At 40.6% G+C, this 21,315-nt stretch overlaps 1 protein-coding gene across 1 annotated transcript in view; it reads left to right on the forward strand.

Annotated features, from left to right (window-relative positions):
* SYNPO2L (synaptopodin 2 like) overlaps positions 1-21,072 on the forward strand; it is a 192,867-nt gene extending 171,795 nt beyond the window's left edge. The window contains exon 4 of the mRNA XM_073596682.1: positions 15,687-21,072. Within this exon, the coding sequence (XP_073452783.1) occupies positions 15,687-17,875 (2,189 nt within the window). The 3' untranslated portion in view covers positions 17,876-21,072. The remainder of the gene's footprint in view (positions 1-15,686) is intronic.
* Positions 21,073-21,315: the final 243 nt, after the last annotated feature.

The following is a 21,315-nucleotide window of genomic DNA, read 5'->3' on the forward strand; positions in this document are numbered from 1 at the left end:
GGAACCCGAGAAGAGGAAGTTCGGGGCTGCTCTGCGCAAAACCATTGCACAGAGCAGGTAAGTGTGACATGTCTGTTATTTTAAAGAAAAAAAATGAACATTCGTTTTCTATTACTTTAAACAATGACAGGGGAGCTTGCGTTGTACAATGTTGAGCTTTTATTCATTCGTGTAAAACCTTTATCACAAAAGGGAAAAAAAAATTTTGCTGTGACTGCTTAGAAGGTATTAGCGGAAGTTCAGCTTTAATTTGTTAGTCGTGTCCATCTAAATTTGCTAGTGCATATAACACTATCCTCCTCACAGGTTGACAATGCTACTGTCCAAGGGTGGTTCCATTGCCCCTCAACAGAGCAGAGCCACTCAAAAGCAGGAAGTGTGTTACTGGATGAAAGGAAGTTAAAAATAAAAGAAAGCTGTAAACCCTTCTGGTGTATGTATTAAGCAAGGATTTACTCTTCTCTGCAATTTTTATAGCTAAACTTTACTGTGTTTATTTTATATATATATATATATATATATATATATATATATATATATATGTATATACTGTAACTGCCAAGTTGTATTAATGGGTTAAATCAACTAGTTTTGTAAGAAGTAATGCTAAGTATGCAGCACTTGTGGCCACTGAGGCCTGTGGAATGTCTGAACAGGTGACTATACTGCAAAGAAAGCAATTTTTTTAAGTCGTTTTCATTAGCACTATGATGCGATCATTAACTTCAGAGGGAGAAGATATGTGACAAATACAATTATTTTGCAACCTGATATGCTAAGCATCATTTAAACTTCTGGCACAGAGAGTACATAGTGAATATCCCATGTTGGCCCTGATAATGCATTTGGTAGCATGCAGGAGAAAAGTACAAATTTTGCTTGCATTAAAAACAATGAACACCTTTATTAAGTAAAGTAACATAACCAGTCAACAGTAATTAACAGCTTTGTCCCATAATCCCATATTATGGTATATTTTGTCCTTAAAAAGCATTTTTTCTATATATTAGAACAAATTAATTTTAAATTATTCAAGAATGAAAAAATATAAGTTCCAAAAGAATGCTATGATGCAGGTTTGGTTTGAGACACTAAACAGGCTTGAAAAGGAAACAAAAAAGATAATTTGGCTCTATATTGCACACCTGGTTTTAAACTACTTGCAAATGACCACCCCATTCCTTCCATTTCCACTAAATTTCTTCCATTTCTGCTAATCATTGTAAAGAAAACAGTAAACTGGTGCTGTATAAAAACAACATAAACAATGAATGCAGGGGATATCAGGCAACATAAGTTGACAGATCATACCTTTACTGTAACAGTTCAGCTCTCCAGAGTGCCAATGAAGTCCCCTGAAAAGTCATGACTTTCAGGTTTGGGGAGATTAGATCCACCGTCTATTAAAGTAATACTTAAAGGCAGATTCTTTATTTATTTTTAAATAACAAACTTGTCATACCTTACCTGCATCTTTGCAAAACTATCCTCCTCTTCTCGGGTCCCCTGTTGGCTCTCCTTGCCCCTCCCCATGGCAAGCCACTTGCTATGGGGACACTTGTGCGTGCTCGCTCCTGAGCCCCCATTTGTGAGTCCATAGGACACACAGAAAGTGTCTCAGCCCCACCCCCTACTCCATCCTCACTGGCAGTGATTGACAGCAGTGGGAGCCAATGGCTCCCTCTACTGTGTCGCATCCAATGAGGAGAGAGACCCGGGAGAACCGCTGCTCCCGTGCAAAGCGCTGAATTGAGATCGGGCTCAGGTTAATGGAGGGGGGGGGGGATTGTGAGGACAGCAGCACACAGAAAGTTTTTATCTTCATGTATAGAATGCATGAATTTAAAAAAAACTTCAGCCTTTACAATGTCTTTAAATTTCACAGTGCAGTGCTCAGAACAGGCCTCATTAGTCACATAAAAGCATGCAACACTATGATCATCTCTAAGAATGGGGATATTCAGGAAGACTGAGCAAAACATGTTGCACAGCTACAAAGTCAAAATAGAAACCAGAAAATGGTAACTATAGGGTTAGGTACATACATAACCAGTTTACAAATGTAAAATTTAAACTTGACTTGAGCAATAACCATTGGCATGGAAGTAAGCAACTGACCAGTGTTCATGCCTGCCAGAGACTGTCATGAACCCATTTGTACCAGTTATATGCATGGGTCCCCAAGTAACAGAGTTAAAGAAATGTCAAGTCTTTATCAGTGAGCCCCAAAAGGAGTTTTGGCTTTAATTGCTTGACACTCCTAAGTCACAGCCATGAGGTTTGCATCCCTCTGGACAGCTGATAAGACATTCAACCAGAGTACCAAATCATCAGGGATGAGTGTAGTCTTGTAACAGGCTGAGATTCCAGTCAGTCATTACTTAGGCTAAAGATTAAACCTGATGGCAGATGGAATTGTAATATAAGCATGAATATAAGCCAGCAGACAGATACCAGGAGGTAGGGGACAAGTTGGAGTTATAACCAGGAAACCAGAACAGGATTTGCAGACTGGGTAACCAAAGCACAGGTTAAAGCGGAAGCAAATCCATCCATTTACCAGGTTCAAAAAACATGTGCCAGAAATGTAACACTCCCATTGGTTGTGCTGTCAATCAAACTGTCAAACCATCCAATGGCTGGTGTCATAACTGATCACATATGCAGCATCATGACAGTTGTAGATTAAACAGAGGCAAAAATTGCAGCTTTCTTAGCTGAAAACGATAGGGGGAGGGGTTACTTACACTTTAAGTAAAATTTTAAAGCTAAAGTCTATTTTTTTTATTTTTGCTATAAAACATCATAACTCACCTGGAATGAAGAATGTCCCATGACCGCTTGACTAGTGCATAGTGTGAAATCTTCTCTCCATTGCCACTGGGCCCTCCCTTCAGCACTGATCTTCCAGCACTGCTGAGGTTAACATCAGTCTCTGCAAATGTGAAAGAGTTGCTCTGCTTGCCTGCCCTTTCTGCCCATCTCCTCCATTCATAGAACACGTACTATTCTTTCCCAGAATGAGAAGCATTCTGTGAATGGATGGGCAGATGAATGACAGGATTTAACTTCTCCAATCACAAGACACTCTGCGTTCTGGGAAAGAATACTGCAAGTTCTGTGAATGGAGGGGGATGAACAGAAGGGGCACGCAAGCAGCGCAATTCATGCAGATAGCAGCTGATGCTATCTCCAGCAGCACTGGAAGATCAGCACTATCTTGCTGATCTTCCAGGTATTCCTGCAAGAGGACCCAACAACAGTGGGGAGAAAATTTCCTCACTGTGCCGCAGCAAGCAGGATTTGGGACACACTGAAAATGTTTACCTTTGTCTGGAATTTCTCCTGAAAAAAGCAGTGCACTTCCTTGTATGTGAGGGTGTCTAGCAACTCCTGTCCTACAAAGTCAAAGCTGTATATCTGTTGCATGAGATCTAAGGCACTCCTGCCTCTGACTGCTATTCTTAGAAGATTTGTAATGAAATTTGGTAAGGTCATCACATTGCTATTGACTGTTCTTCTACCTGGAGGCTCTGATATGAGTACGTAAGCCTTGCCTCTACCAAGATAGCTGCCTGCACACAGAGAAATAGTGAAGAACATGGCATTGGGGGTGATTTACTAAGAAGAAGGCACTGCACCAATTCATACATTAATTGGTGTGCTGGAAAAGTCATTAATCGAACGTGCGAACCGGCGCACGTTGAAGCGCAAATAGCAATAGTAAATAGCCGCATATGTAAACTGCAACTAGCGCTAGGGTAACTGCGGTTTCTCATTGATAATAGCGCACGCCCAACACAATTGGTTAATTTAATCTCATTGGATGTGTCTTGTTAGGCAATTAGTAGGAGTTCTCAGTTAATTAACCCTTTTAATGCTAATCTCACTCCTATCACTTCTTATATATCTTTGAAATGTGTTTTTTTTTTACCCAAATCTTTCAATACATTACAAAGAACAGAGAAGTGTTTCTAAACCCAATAAATTAATATTTTCAGATCTTGATCTTTAAGGCTCGGTTTCCACTAGTGCAACTTTTCATGCGACTTGGGACTGAAAAGTCGTATGACAAGTCGTACCCCATGATTTCCAATGAGTACCATTCATATCTGTGCAACTTCAAGTCACAGCGACTTCAAAGTAGTCCCTGCACTACTTTGGTCCCACTTTGATGCGACTTGAGGTCCATAGACCTCAAGAATACACAGGCATTGCTTCAAGTCGCGGCAAAAAATTGCGGTAAAATCACGGCAAAATCGCGCGACTTTGGGGTTGCAGTAGTGGAAACCGAGCCTAAAGGTGACCATACACTGCAATCAATTGGATCTTAAATAAATTAGATTTAGTGCAAGAACCTGTTTGATTATAATTTGAATTAATTGTTCAAGTGCGTGTTCCTATTACTCATTTTGCCTAAATATCGAGTTGTACAGAGATTGGCCAATCAGATTGCATAGTGCATGACCATCTTAAGTGCCAAATTTGGAATGTAGATGTGCCATGACCCACTTGTATTTTCCAAACGATATTTCTTTGGCATTATACAAGGCACATGAAAACATACCTTTTTTCAAGACATGCTAGAGTGATCAGGAATCTTCAAACTACGGCTCTCCAGCTGTTGCAGAACTACACATCCCTTGATGAATTGTAAATCTCTGACATTCACAGATATGACTAGGCATGATGACACACTGAGCCAGGAAGCAATATACATTGGCCCGGAAGTGAATCTATACACAGGAAGTAGGTGTGTGTTTTGAGGCCAAGCCATTTAGACATACACACATGACCCACACAAACACCACCCCATGTAAAAATAAATAAATAATTATCTTAAATTTGCAAATAAGGATCATCTCTTCCTCAGAGAACAGTGAGCCGGGCATGGTATTGGGAAGAAATTAGCAGCAGTACAAGCAACTTCCTGGAGGGGCGTGATGTCATTTCTGTGTGCTGGCCACCACTTCCGGGAACCAGATATGCACCACGGGTACATACCTCCACACACACAGCAGTTGCGCATCTCACATACACAGCGGTCGCGCATCTAGATGCATTTGGCGCATCTAGATGCATTTGCCGCATCTAACTGCAGAAACCCATATTTTATGGAAATTAATAGTAAAGCAGATGCAGATTTCCAGAACTGGACTAACAAATGTTTATAGTGAAAGGAAACTGGGGTTTTCTATTAAGCAAGGTCTAAATGGGCCATTGGCATGCATCACAGTTGAACTTAGGAATGTGTCTTTGTAAAGTTAAACTAAATGAAATCTTTTCTTATTTTTGCTTGGGGATAGAGTGCAGAGGGATTTGAAGTCTTGTCAGTTTTTGAGGATGTCTGCACCCCTGATAGGGTGAAGACACCTCCCAAATTTTGCCAGTTTCTCCTTCAAGTTTATTCACTTCCTGTCACATAGCCAAGAAGTGAGGGTAAAACCCTACCAATGTCTTTCCTTGGGGACACACAGGTCAATCTAACTAGTGTCCCCATTAGGCAAATTGCACTCTAGCACGTGCACTGCTGTGTACACCCCAAATTATTAGGTATCGTGAACTTTGGGGTTTATTTACTATAGGCAAATCCACTTTGCACTACAAGTGCAGTTGCTGGAGATCCGAGGGGAACATGCAAGGAAAAAAAAAAAAAACAGCATCTTTGCTTCTACATGATTGGATGATAAAATCAGCAAGTGCTTCCCCTCAGATTTACAGCGAGTACACTTGTATTACAGAGTGGATTTGCCCTTAATAAACCCCAAAATACCTAATAATTTGGGGTGTACACAACAAAGTGCTAGAGTGCAATTTGCCTAATGGGGACACTAGTTAGATTGACCTGTGTGTCCCCAAGGAAAGACATTGGTAGGGTTTTACCCTCACTTCCTGTTTGGCTATGTGACAGGAAGTGAAGGCAATTTTCAGAAAAGGGACACAAAGCAGGACAAGCAGGGGTTCTAACACTCACTTGGTTTCCCTCAAATGCCCACAATTAGAATAGGATTGTCTTGAGCTAGATTTTAGCTCAGTGCTGTAAATCAGTGGTTCTCATCCCTGTCCTCAAGTACCCCCAACAGGCCATGTTTGCAGGTTTTCCTTTATCTTGCACAGGTGCTTTAAATCAGAGTCAATGGCTTGGTATTTTGGACAACTATTTTAGCTAAGATAAATTCCCAAAACATGTCCTGTCGAGGACTAAGGCTGAGAACCACTGCGCTAAAATGAAAAATTGAATACTTACCTCTATGTAATTTTCCTTTCCTGGTGCCTATCCATGGCAGCATACACACAATCCATGCATATGCTACCATGAAGGCACCAGGAATGTAGCTTTTAGACAAATCACACCTTTTTTTGTTTTGCCATGCCAATCAGCCTAGTTAAGCTGCAGCTGGGAAATCTGTTGCATGAAAATTGTTTAGGAAAGAGTGTAAAATGCATTACTTGAGCAGGCATCTGCAAAACAAATTATTAACAAAACACATAAAACAGGTCAATAAAAACAGGACATGGAAAAGAGCAAGGAAAGCAAAGTACACATGTATGTTAATTTGAGACACTAATAGAATATGGTTTTGAGGTCTGACCATTTTGCAGAGGAAATTAACAGTTGTTAAAAGGACTGTGCCCACAAACGGACTTGGAGGAAGATTTAGCAAAATAGTGCAGCACAGACAATTAAATCAAAGTGAAACACAACCTACAAACAACAAACATTGACAACAAAAATATTTCAGGGAAAAATATCCCCCTTCCAGGACATTTGTCGTCCCACTGATGTGGACTGCCCTGATTGAGGAAACATTGTTTTCCGCCCAGGAAATTATCTCCTGACTTAATACTAGCATACTGTTTGAGCAACTGTTTGTTGAGGTAAGCCACTGTTGGGGCATTGTCTGAAAAATTCAACAGGTTCCTTGCACAAACTCTTGGTTTCGAAGTGACTAAAGCCTTTCCTACCACTAATCTGAAGTTTGAAGATTGGGCTGCCTCCTCAGGCCTCCAGGCTCCCTGAGACTGCCAGTCTTCTGAGTGAGCTCCCCAACCCCACAGGCTGGCATCTGTGGTAATCTTTATTGGGGAATGCTGGGCCCAAGCCTTCCCTACCTGCAGATGTTCCGGCCGCTCCCACCTGGACAGATTGAGAGAATCGTATCCTGGAATATGTATGACTTGATCCAAAGAGTCTTTTCTGCGATCCCAATAACGCAGAAGAAATGCCTGAAGGAACCTGGAATGCAATTGGGACCAGGGCACTCCTGGGATTGCTGCAGTCATCAAGCCCAACAGCTGCATTATTTGACGAAGGGAGGCCTAGGGAAGGCACCTGAAACTCTGCATGGAGAGAAGGATCTTGGAGATCTTCTCCTCTGGTAGAAAAATCTTTTGGGCGACTATCAGGTAGCCCAAAAAGAGACGGCTCTGGGAGGGAACCAGAGCAGACTTCTGCAGATTGACTTTCCAACCCAATCTTTGAAAGGTCTGCAGAACTACTTGTAGATCCTGACCAAGGTTTCCCTTTCTCTCGGGCAAAGATCAAAAAGTCATCCAACTACGGGATGATTGAGACCTTTTGTAAATGAAAAAAGGCTATGACTTCGGCCACAATCTTCGTAAAGATTCTCGGGGCTGCCGAAAGATGAAAAGGAAGGGTCCTGAACTGCCAATGTCGTGGATCGTTGTAGATCCTGGCATATAGGTACATGAAGGTAAGCGCCCTGAAGATCCAGGGTTACCATGAATACCTCTGGCAACAACAGATTTCTGAGTGAGTAAATGCTTTCCATCTGGAAACGCCTGTAAATTAAGAATCCGTTCAGGAGGCTTAGATTGATGACCATCCGAAATCCTCCAGGTGCCTTTCTTACCAGGAAAACACGAGAATAAAACCCTTGGAAGTTCTGATCCTCCGGAACAGGGGAAATAACCTCTTCTGATTCCCAAAGGGAAATCAGATCTAACATGCCCTGCTGTCTCTCTTGGTCTCTGGGCAGCCGAGTGAGAACAAACCTCTGGGGAGCAGGGAGATTGAACTCCAACCTGTAACCCTCTTCTATGATCTTGAAGATAAAAGGATTTTTTTAATCTCTGCCCATTCCTTGACAAACTGGGTCAGCCATCCCCCTACCCCTGACGTCACTGAGAGTTTTTGGTCAGGGCTTAAGGAGCAAAGAGTGCCCCTTTAGCTTTGTCTTTGTTAAATTACCTTTTCTTGGCCTGCTGACCCCCTGTCTTGAAATTAACTTTGTTCCGAACGCTAAGCAAAGGCCTCTTACTTTGGGGCTTAACCTTCCGAGATGGAAAACGCTTACCCTTTTCCAAGGAACAAGCTAGTACTTCCTCTAAAGCCGAACCAAATAAAAGTTTGCCTTCAAACGGAATACCACAAAGCTTATTTTTGGAGGTCAGATCCCCCGCCCAGGATTTTAACCAGATTGCTCATCTAGAGCAATTGATCAGTGCTGATGTTTTGGCCACCGACCTAACCGAGTCTGCCGCTGAGTCTGCCAGAATAGCCATTGATTTGGCAACCAGGAGGAGAGATTCCCTGACCTCCTCCTCTGGTGTGTTGGAGGAGAGAAGGTCATCTAGCCTATGGACCCATACATCTAGATTCTTAGCTATACATGTGGATGCCAGGGCTGGACCAAGTGACATAGGAGGATCCAGCCTAGGACATTTGAAAAACATTTCTTCAACGTCCGACTGAAAAGGAAACCTCCTCTTATGCCCTCTGGATTGGAACAACCTTCTCTCAGGTTCTTTCTATTCAGAAAGGACCATGTCCTTAAGCGACTGGTGTACAGGAAAACACTTAGGCTTACTCCCCTGAAGACCCCTGTACATTCTATCCTGAACCGACTGAGTCTGCTGTGGCGACTCAATCTGCTCAGAAGTATAAACTGCTTTCAACAGTTTCTCAATATCTTCGATTGGGAATAGATATCTGGGCGTGTTAACAGTCTCCTCAACCTCTGACGTGGACTCCTCGCCAGACGTAGAGTTTGAGTTCTCCCCCCTCCTCCGGGTCAGAGACCGCCCGTGAACTCACGTTTTCTAACACTGAGGTAGATACCTCGCCGAGACCGAAGGGACCTGGGACACTGTCACAGCAGAATCCGCCCCTGCCACTGAAGAAATACAAGTCTCACACAATAGTTTTCTACAGCTATCAGGAAGCTTAGATCTACAGTTCCCACATTTTCTTTTAACAGGCTTGTCAACCTAGGAGAAGAAAATCAAAATAAGAAAGGCATATAAACTGACACTTTCTCTTTAAATCCACCCCTGGCCCTAAAAGCTCTCAATTAACAGTAGGAGATGTACTAACCTTGGCGGTAGTACCTCAGCATCCATAACAAGCAGGACTTGTGCCAGGCAGGAGACCGATCTGCAGCTGCTGAACGCTGTCTGCTTGTAGTGCTGTAATCCTAGCAGCACATCCCCAGCAACGTCACATACCAAGCCGGTCCTTTAAATGAAAAAGACTCGGCGACCGGAAGTGCGTCACGCCACTTCCGGTTCTGGCTCCATCTTGCCGCGTCACCGGAAGTGCGTCATCCGACGCCATCTTGGTACACCCCAAAGGAGGAATACACGAGGAAGCGCTCCGCTCCCCTAGGTACTCAGACCCCGGACAACCACACTGGGGTGGGGTGGCAGTTGCAAATGTCTCCACAAAGGCAAGTAACCACAAAAGAGGGGGCCCTTATCAGACTGCAAAAAGCAGCAAATACTGCAGCAATGGCCACAACCGGTCTGAGTATTACTGAAAAAAGAGGGGTCAGCTAACCACAGTCACCATACCTAAAGAAAAAAACAAAACATAACTGTGCGTACTCCTGGAGGTCAGGAAATACAAAACAATTGAGGGTCAAAGGAGAAGGAAGGGGCTTTTAAATTGTGTCTGCTTTGTGTTTCCTGTAGAAGGCGGAGCCAATCATCTCTCAAATAGCTGTCCTGGAAGATGAAGGGGGAAATGCAAGTTCACCCAATGTAGAGACATTACTTCAAACTGGGTACACCTTGTCCTTAAATTACTAACCCAAAAAACACACTCTGAGCATGCCCAGAAAAATCCAAGTGCTGTTCACACACAAAAAGCCAAAGTCCCTGAGCATGCCCAGAACAACCCAAAGGCAACTAGCACAAAATAAGCCAAATTAAGCACATCATCCAGCATGCTACAAAATTACAGATGGGACAAACACCCCCTGGTCCAGGGGGGCAAACAAAGAGCCTAACATCAGCAAATGTTATACAAACAAACACCATTGCAGTCTATGGGAACTGACTTGTTAATTTTGCTAGTCCCCACTTGGCTGGCTTATATTCTAGTTATTGGCCTTAAAATGGGTATGGGGGCCCAGGTCCCACCCTGAGGGACATATAGCAATGTCACCAATTTGGACAACCCCAAAAGCGAAACAAGGAGACGTGCCTTTAAAAATACTAAATTGCTTAAAAGCTAGTAATTTGGGGGGGGGGGGCTTACTCTGCCTGTAAAGTGGTGCATCTGTAGCATGTATCCAAAATGCTGCTTCAAAGATGTAGAGCTTTAGAGAAAACTTACAAACTTACAAATCTACATTGCAGCTGCAAGATTTTAACCCAAAACCAAAAATAGCCTGCCACCCCCGCCATTTGGGTCTGTTAAGGCTTAAAATGAGAACCCCCTCCCACACACTAACAAACCCCTATCCAAACACACAGCAAGCCAGCCCATGAAGGGGGTGGATGCTTGGGGGCAGGAGGGGCTTGGGCACCCCAAAAGTCAACCACCTTGTTCCTATATTCAGGGGGACAAGGGCCTCTTCCACACAACCCTAGGCTGGGGTTGTGGGGGGCTACAGACAGGGGGCTTTATGGAATGTGGAAAGCCCCTATAAACCAGTGGGTACAAAGTGCTTTGTGGTTGGTATTGGGCTGAGCCCAACATGACCCAAAGGCAGCCAGCTATGTTGAGTGCATGTGGCCTTGTATGGTTCAGGAGGGGGTTGGGCGATCGCTCTTCTCGCCCCTTTCCTAGCTGGCTCTGTTGTATGCTCTGAAAAAGGATGTGGTTTGGATTGGTGAAGGCAGCTCACAGCCTTTTGAGAATGGAGTGGAGTGTGGAGTTCCCCTTTAAAAGCAAAAGTTAGCCCATGGAAATCCAAGGGGTTAGAGGGGGAGACAAGAGCATTGGAGAATGGCGTGTGGAGTTCCCCTTTAAAAGCAAAAGCTAGCCCAAGGAAATCATATGTATTAGAGGGGGAAGGTTAAATGCCCTTTTAGGAGGAGCTAGAGGAACGAGAGTCTTTTTACATAATTTTAACAAGATGCATGTCTCATGTTGGCAACGTAACATGTTAACCTGTGTACAAATCTCCTTAAAAAAATAAATAGAGGTGAACCAGCGTAAAAAAAAAATTTAGAGGTGCGCCAGTTCAACCCATACAATTGCATATACGTTGCTTAAAATTTACTAAAATTTTGGCCGTTCAGTGAACAAACTCATGTGAATGAGCACAAGAGCCACTTGCGCATGCGCACTGTTTACATTGATCTCACGCAGTTCTAAACGTACTTGCAGGCACAGCAGGCTTTCTCTGAAAAAGTTACTTTCTCATTCTATTTTGGGTATATTTGTTACTTGGGCAGTTGTTACTAAACTTCCTCACATCACCCCATAATATTGGCACCTCCATCTTCTGTTAATATTGAATTGGAAATGCCATGCGCCATGTCCATAGTGGCGCACAGATTGCATTCTCCCGCGCGCCGAGAACGCTATAGTAAATGGGGGATTTGAGCTCTGTTACCGGCGCACTGTGTCGTAAATATGGAAATGTGCATTGCGCCTCTACTGATGGCGCATGGCTTTCGTAAATCACCCCCATTGTAAGTGATAGCAGCTGCAGGGAGACCACATGTAATAGTGGTGACTAGTCCTTTGCCCTCTGCTTAACACTTTGTGTACAGATTTCAAAGTTCAGTTCCTCTTTGGGGCAATCCTACTGTTAGCTAGTATTTCCTGGGACAGACCTTAATAGATCAAGCCAGATTGAAAATGAATATTTCTTCACAAAAATAATATTTATATTTGATTACATGGCAGCTAGTTAGAAGACAGAAGAGTTGGTTTACTAAAGGAGTACATCTTTCTGAAATCATTACAATTATCCAATCACGTGCACTGAAAAGTCATGTTTTTAAAAAAATTAATCTGCGCTTGATTGGGTCTTTAGAGTGAATGCAGAATCACTAAAAAAATACTTCCTTAGTAAATATCCCCTTAGCAATCTAATTATGGCTGCATATACTAACACAAAGTTTTATGAGGTTTCTTCAATAGCAGTCCAACTACTTGCATCTTTCTACTCTTCTGTTTGGCTAAGCTAAGAGGAATACTGATTTTTCTATCAGGGCCTTTATGGATAACTATGGTATTTTAAGTGCATTGACCTAATGTTTCCAGACCGGAATACATATCATTGTTTCACGCTCCATTTAAAGGGGAAGAGGGGAGAAGAATTACTGCTGGGAGAAAAAATTTCTTTCTAACTCAATCACAGGCAAAGAGGAACATAGCTGAAGTGACAGGTGACAATGTCCATAGCCCAGTCCAATGATAAGCCCTGGCACTTAAAAATAGATTCTCTGACCTCATCGGTTACTGCAAGCCAGTGAAGCCAACAGCTATGCCAAGGAAGACAAAAGTGGGGACTTAAAAAGGCTTGTAGAAAGGGCAGTGCAGAGCTGGGGAGATTTTCCTACTTTGGTTTGGCTCCAGCTCGGAGTGTACTTGTCCCCTGTCAGCTCTATATGGAACATTGTGACTCTAATGGTGCATGTGTCATGCCTGATTCACCGGTATCTTCCTACCACAGCACAGATAATCTCTATGCAGGTAATTCATGTCTCCTAATTGTAAAATAATGTATTCAGCTACAAAACAGAATTTGTTCTTCTCTGCTTATACTTACTGTTTGTTTAGAGTGAAAGTTAGTACAGAGCAAATGATCTTAATGAATAGGTTAATATTTTTAGTATAGAACATTTTTAATTTGTCATGGCTCACGGTATACATTGAAGGCATGGGTGTTGAGTGATTGGCTTGACAATGTGAAGAGCTTGGTAAGAGAAGTGCATTTAAAGTGGGTTGATTTGCTTCAGTTGATAGTAACACATTCCCGGTTGTCGTAATACTCACTTTGACTAGATTAAAATCCCATTCTGTGTGGTGATCATTGTGAAAGTTATAGATAGACCTTTAAGCTTACTAAAAGTTTTACATTCTTTTTTTTTGTAGTATAATGCAAAGCATCTGAAGAAATTTAGTCCACAGTACAATAAATTCTATCAACTTTTCAGAATGTATTTTTGTAACCATTTTTTATGATTTTTATATTTTTGCTTGATTTTTTATTTGTATTATTCCAAAACAGTGGTAGAAAGCTATAGTTAATATGTCATGCCCTTGCTTGGTTCCAGGGCACAGCTATAGTTTATTTTACACAGAAAGTTATAAATTACAGGAGTTTTTTGCTATTGAATAATGTGCTGATCCTAACCATATCTGTATGAAATTAAAAACATTCTAAAATGTAAAATGTATCTATGTACATTTAAAGCGGAACTTCAGTCATTTTTTCATCTTTCAATTTAGATTCAAGGATCTTCTGCCCTTGTTGTTTTAACTTTGGATAGTAAAACATTTTTTTTCTGCCAATAAATACCTTATACAGCTCACTTCCTGTTTCTTGTCTGGTAAAAAGCCTAGGCTTATGATATCATGCACAGCTCTCTCTCTCACTCTCGTGAGAGTTTGCCGGGAAGCTGGGGGGGGGTGGGGTGGGGGGGGGGTTGAGTCATAAGAGGGCCAATGAGAGCTGCAGAGCTGAAGGTGTACCTCTGTGTGTCTGTGTAAATCCAGGAAGTGAACAGGCAGCAGCTTCAGCTGCCCACAGTTAAAATGATTGAAGCCAGACTCAGTGGAGGGAGATTTCTGCAGCATATTTGGCAAGTACAGAATCACAATATATATATAAAATAATATGCAAATTGGTTGGAGGGAAGCTTCAGAATGGCAAAGATGTTTTTATTACAAATTATGTGAGCAGACTGCAGTTCCTCTTTAAGTAAAACTGTATAGGTGTTCTGCTGTCATCAACTAATAGGGACATAAACTTTGCTTTCAACAATGTGTATACATTTTGAGTGCATCATTATATATATAAAAAAAAAACAAAACAAAGATTTCTAAAATTGCTTATTTCTCAGCACATATCAAAAAATATAGGCAAATTCAACTCATTTGAAAAGATACTCATTAAAAGATAATTATAATTTGTTTTTTTTTTAAGGTTCAAATAGCTTCATAGGTCAGAGTTCATGGCCAGTACACTCATCGTTATATGATATAAATACAGCATGCCATTTCTCCTTTTAGTAATGCCACTTACATTGCCAAATCTCCAGGCAACATATGTACAGCCGAAATAGAGTGTATTATATCAATAGGACAACTTAAGGCAGTAGTAAGTTTTACAAATAATGCACACCTGTGCTAGTTTGAAGCCCCAGTAAAGCCAAGAAAAGAACCATGAAAAAAAAAAGCTTTTCGTATGTCATTACTTTGGTGTCACACACCCACTTTTAGATATATTAACAAAGTAACCCACTTAGGAAATCACTTACTGGTGAAATGCCGACAATGTTTAGCAGCACAAGTTTGATAAACATACATTTAAAGTACAGCTGTACCTTTGGATAAAAAAAAACCTCAGTATGTCCAACCTTGGCTAGTATACCCAAAGACAGACCTCAGATGTAGTGCAATTCCCCTATATTACCTTCACAGTGACTTTAAGGGAGTTCTGATTTTTAATAATACTTTCAGAGTGCTTTGCTTTATGCCAAAAGTTAGCCATGTAATGATCAGGGAATCAAAAGTCTGATTCGCTCTCCAGTGTTCACATATATATGGGTATTCATGCTCATGTGTACATGGGTATGTGAAAGAATATGTACTGTGCAGCTCTTACTTTGACCCCTGTATTATCATTTAAAAACTTCCCATGCTGAGGTTTCTTGAGCCTTCCAGTATGCTTATCAACTGATCATATGTTTTAGGGAACCCAAAATACAGCAGGTCTTTTATGTATAAAATGACACCAAGCCTGTAATAATCTGTGACTATCCTAGTCAGGGCTGGAATAATCCTATTTGCATTGTAGGCCAACTGTCTTGTGCCACCCACTCTCACCCAGCAACACGCTAACAAGATTAGATGTCACACTAGCACACAAAGTATGCTAGTGCCAGAGATGAAAAACTGAAAGAAAGAGATTACTCTGCATCATTATGTCTACAAATGATGAAGAGTATGGCAAAATTGCACCTTACTTTGCTACAAGTGTGGTTCTAGGTGTACAGAATTAGACTGCCCTGAAAGTCCTGCTGCTCTGGGTCACAACCTATGCTGGATATCCAGAAATCTGGCATTGATTCCAGGACAACAAAATATACACATTTCCCTAGGACATAATAAAAAATTTAAAAAAAATAAATAAAATTGATGGAACCTCCTTTTAAAAGGAGTGCTAACATTATTGTTGATATTACAATTTATAAAGATGTACAGTATTAATTTCGTAAGAATAGCTACTAAGCAATTGTTTTCTCATGTTCTCTTTCAGAACTTCACCGTAGTGAAAGTGCCCAGGAGAAAAATGTAAAAGAAGCTAGAACCAAATGTAGAACCATTGCATCTTTGCTAACTGCTGCTCCAAATCCCCACTCAAAGGGGGTTCTCATGTTTAAGAAAAGACGGCAAAGAGCAAAGAAATATACCCTTGTTAGTTACGGAAGTGTAGACGAAGATCGTTACATTGAAGACGAAGACGGTGTCCTTCCAACAAGTGAATCGGAATTTGATGAGGAAGGCTTTTCTGATGCACGTAGTCTAACAAACAATTCTGATTGGGACAGCACATATCTTGACATTGAAAAGCCAAAGATGGAACATGAACATCCAGAAGAAAAAGGTCTGAGTGAGGCATCTGGAAAAGGTGCAGCATTGTTTGAACTGCAAAGGCAAAAATCAGAACATGCTGTTGAAAATATTTCAGCACAAAACCCTCAGGTTCTTCAAAAGACCCCCATTGCGCCTCCTCGGAAGACAATGGTCAATGGAAATGTCAACCATCAGGTTAATTTAGAAAGAAGCCAGCAGCCTCAAGGCTCAGAGAACATCAAAGTGACAAGTGCCCAGATATCACTAGCCCCCGCTCACACTCTGGTTCCACAAGCTGGTAATATCCAGTCACCAGCTTCTGGAATCGCAATCTTCAACAGGTCTGCACGACCATTTACTCCTGGTCAAGTTGGACAACGTTCTTTAGCCTCATCAGTTATATTTAATCCAATGCCAGCAAAAAAAAATGAAAGCACACCAGTGCAAAATATTGCTCCTCCCCCATTCACACCATTTACACCTGATATATCTGTAAGTCCCCAAAAAACTCCAGTTAGCTCAGTTGCATCTCTTTATATTCCAGCAGCAGGAACACCACGGACTACTACTGCTTCAATATATCTGTCATCTCCTTCACGGCCACCAGGACCACCAGCAATTACGTCACAATCAAATGTTGTACCTAATGCTCCAGCAACCCCAGTGACACCTACAGCATCAAAGTATATTAGTCCTATAAGTCACACATCCTCTTACTTATCACCAGCAGTCCAATCACCAGAATCTGCAACTTCAAGAGAACAAAAAATCTCTGTCCCTGCTGGGCGCACTGGTATCTTAAATGATGCCCGAAAAAGAGGGGGCAAGAAACAAATGTTTGTTAAAAAAGAGGAGAAGAAGTACCAACCTAACCCAGAACTTTTGACTATGGTTCAGAACCTTGATGACAAACCGCAACATGCCACAGGATTTGAGTCTGGCCCAGAAGAAGATTTTCTTAGCTTAGGAGCTGAAGCTTGCAATTTTATGCAGCCTTCAGCACGAAAAAATAAAGTTCCTCCACCTGTGGCTCCAAAACCTATTTTAAAAACACCTGTAGAAGAATTTGTAAATGGATGCCAAGATTTACCCCTGCTGAAAGGTAAAGGAGCAGAGTTGTTTGCAAAACGACAAAGCCGTGTGGACAAATTCGTGGTAGACTCAGAACGCAGATCTCAGTCCAGACCTAACTCAAGGCCAAGAACACCCTCACCAACTCCGTCTCTTCCCTCCTCTTGGAAATATTCATCAAATATTCGTGCACCGCCTCCAATTGCATACAATCCATTGGTATCTCCATTTTATCCATTAGCAGCTTCAAAATCTCAAGGAGGCAAAGTAGAAAGCAAAGTGAAAAAAGGAGCTAGTGGAAAGCCAAGAATGCAAGCTATTGATTTTATGCGTCATCAGCCTTACCAGCTCAATCCAGCAATGTTCTGTTTTGCTGATTCTTCTAGCAAGGATATCCCAAAACCAAATCTCTCTGCGAGTCAAGGCAGACAAATTCCTGTGAAAACTAGAGCTCAGGAGATTAAGCGCTTCTCAACTCCAACTCCAATGTCATCATCTATAAACATGACTCCAACTGTGCTAGCCCCCCGGTCTGCAACAACACTCGCAGAACCAGTTTGGAGAACTGATTTGACTAGTCAGCCTACGCCTGCCAATGTTTCTGGGCCTGCACAATATCATTATCCTATCCTGGAATCTCCACATGAGAATTATCATGCTTCTACAGTTCTAAGTCCTATGAGTTCCGTCACCAACCCCAGAGCATCAATTTCTAGAATCCAGGTGCCAAAACCCAGGTTTTCTGCAGCAAAAACAGGAATGCAGCCTAATGTGTGGAGACCAGCCCGAGTTCACTTCTAGTTTTGCAGATCATCATCTCTGATGTTTTTTGCCTTTTAGTAAAATGTTGTTGGAAGTTCTGTTGCTTAGCTGTTTTGTAACATGCATAGGCAGAATAACACTCGTGCAATCCTTGCTCCTTTCTTTTGAGTACATTGTACATCAATGCCAAGAAACTAAACAAGTTGAAATACATATGAATGGTCAGAAATACCTGTTGATGGATTACAGTTTGAAAAATGAAGATGAACTATAACCTGAATGAAAAATATAAATACAAAATTACAAAAAGTTAGTTTTGGAATGTACAGAATGTAACAGGAATGTAATGGAAAACGCCTTAATGAATGAGCATGCACTTTGAAAGGGTTGAACAAAAATGGGGACATTATGTCTACTGTGATAGAAGGTTGGTGCATTAACCCATAAGGGGCTTAATTAAGGAATATGTTTTCTGTCATACCACCGTAAAAAAAAAAAAAAAAGAAAAGACGACATTTGGTGATCAGAATGAACTTTTAACACAAGTGCAAAAATAACTCAGTTGGTAAATAAGACATGCAAATTCTACATTTTTGCCCAGGCTAAAATATTGAGAATTAACTTTGGTGTTCTGCAACAAACCTGAAATTTCAAGTAACCATATTTTTGTGTTGGTGTAATTTTTTTTTCTCAATTTCTTAAGAATCATAGCTGAAGACAGAACTGTGTGTTACCTTGTTTGAACTTGAAGTGCATGTGTAATTAACACATTTGCTACATCACAGTATTTTGTGGCTTCATATGTCAAATATATACAAGGCATTTGTGTACAAAGTTTAATGTCTTATTTACTGAGGGCAAATGTCTTGTTTATACATGTCTTGGGGCTTTTTAAAATACTTAGTGCAAATAATAATGATTTGTTTAGCCTACAGAAACTAATCATAAATCAATTTTTAAATGTTTATTGTAGTCATACTAATGATCCCAGCTCTGTAGGTGTAGCTTTTAGCACAGCTCTGTGTAGTGTGGAGCTGCATTTAGTAAGTTGGTGCTGTCCAGCTCTTTATTCCACACCCGTTGTACTAAAATTTAAGGATATATGTAATAAACAGGTGTTAATAAATCAAGAGATATTTTTTCAGTGCAAATCATCCTTAATTACTTAAGAACTAAAGGTAATTTTTTTTTTTAATCTTATTTATGTAACATAGCACTGAATGGAGATATTGCAGTATGTGGTCTATAGGGATTCATGTCGGGTTTGCCACTGCCATGGCTTCATTGTGAATCCCCATGATTTGCGAGGTTTAAAAATTACCAATGTTTGCCCCCAAAATGTGCAGGTTTGCAGCCAAAAATAGGGAAAAACCTATAATTTTTTAAGTTTTGCTTTTAATTTTAGCATTGGTACATGCTCCACCCAACCCATGGTAGTTCCTGACTTCCTATGCCTTTTATGTAAAAAATAGCTTGCTTATTAGTCCTACAAATAGACAGAATTAAATCTTAAAGGTTCTAATCCAAAAGACTACAATGAGGTTCTTAGCACATTTTTACAAACAATGAATTTAATGTAACAATAGCTTGCTTATTAGTTCTACAAATTGCCAGAATGGATTCTTAATGATTCTTCCCCAAAATACTTCAATAAGGTTCAAAGCAAATTTAGCAAAGCAGAGTGACAGAGAGATAAGCTCATCAGTCTTCTGCTTGTCCTTTCACTGTCCAGTCACAGGTTGGGGTAGAGATAAGAACTGTAAGTGTATTAGAGCAGCAGTAGAGCAAAAATCAAGTCTCCTGCCCTGCTAGACAGTCTGTGTTGCAGAGCTGTATAAATCTCAGAACAGGTTGAACAGAATTACAAGTCATTTGGCATGAAAAATAATATCCTTACATGTATTTCACCTATGTATAGTTGTTAGACTGCATTTCAGATATGAAAAAATGGCTTGACAATAGGTTTAGTCTAAAATGTGACCTGATGCAACTGATTTGTTACCAAAAAGAACTGTGACAACAATGGGCTTACTATTTATAATGTTACAGCACTAAATCGTAAATAAAGTATACACATTTTTTTTTTCAGTTGCATGTGATCATGCCTGACCTAACACTGCTTGCAAATGCACATGTTGCAAGATGACTTTGGCGCAGAGATTTTTATTTTTAATTAACGCATAATTTGATTGATCATATGCTGTTTTGACATTCTCTCGGCTGTTTTCTCCATTTAAAATAAATATAAGCTGTCATTGCTTACCTTTCCTTCTGAAAATGCCTGGCTGTCATGCAAATCCATTGGATAATTTGCACATAAACATCTATCCCAGTTTTAAAAAAAAACAGTTCTAAATTGTTAATCTCTTACATTTAGGGAATGTATTAGCTGTGCTCATCGAGCTGTACAAGCACTATCATTTAGACCAAACTTCCAAACATTTTGCTGAACTCAAATAAATTAATGGAGGTTCTGCCTTTGACTATTGTAATTTATTTTTAATTATCACATGTAGATGAAAAAGGGATTTTGTTCTGCACCACAAAGAATATGCCAGAGGCCAGAGGCATGTAAGTCTGCATTCCCCCCCTCCAGCTGGACTCCCCATTTCCTGTGTTACACTTATAAAGAGGGGAGTCTTCACTCAGACAATTCATACATGAGGATCTGATCATGCCAAAGTCTCTAATTGGTGGTATTCCATAAAACATCTGAATTTTTATAATCACCCCTCTAACCTTCTACAGTAATACACTGTAGTTTGGTCAATTAACTAACCTTTGAAAAGATTGTTCTGAATAAGTAATAAAATGTTTTTGATGTGCATGAAAGTAATAGTAAGGTTAAGGGGCATGAGTTGGAAGCGGATGATATCTATCAGATCCGTCAAGCCTTTGGACTGTTAGAGAAGATGTTTTAGAGGAGACTTTGGAATTCGGAACTGGAAGAGGTTTATGACTGACCAGCCTTTAAAGGAAAAGATTCCTTTGTTTGGGAAGAAAAGTAGGATGAACGATGAGAGCTATTTTTTTTTGTTTCCACTCCTTACTTCTTGTAATTACACAAATGGAAGTTCTTTCAATCTGAATAAAGACCTGTTAATTCTCAGATTGGATTTCAAGCCCACAAGTGGAAATGAAATGGAAGCCAAATTGGAGACATAGAAGGTTATTAGAATATGCATTCTTTGCTGCCTAGTGCTACTAGATATGGATTTATAAAGTATTCAATAAACTTTTATCCAAAGAAAAGGAGTTTGCTTATTTTTGAACAGAGCACTGATTCTGAATTTTCTAAGGAACTAACACAAAGTTTCAAAACAAGAAAAAAATACACACTTTAGAAATACTTGCCTGTGCATTTTTGTCTTAAAATAAATGAGCATACTCTTGGGCATCTCCAGCTCTACAAGACACCTCCATTAATCTCCAAGTAACATACTGTAACTCTGTAGGCACAGTCAGCTGCATACAGTATT

This window comes from Aquarana catesbeiana, linkage group LG08 (genome assembly GCF_042186555.1).
Source record: "Aquarana catesbeiana isolate 2022-GZ linkage group LG08, ASM4218655v1, whole genome shotgun sequence".
Classification (NCBI taxonomy): Eukaryota; Metazoa; Chordata; class Amphibia; order Anura; family Ranidae; genus Aquarana; species Aquarana catesbeiana.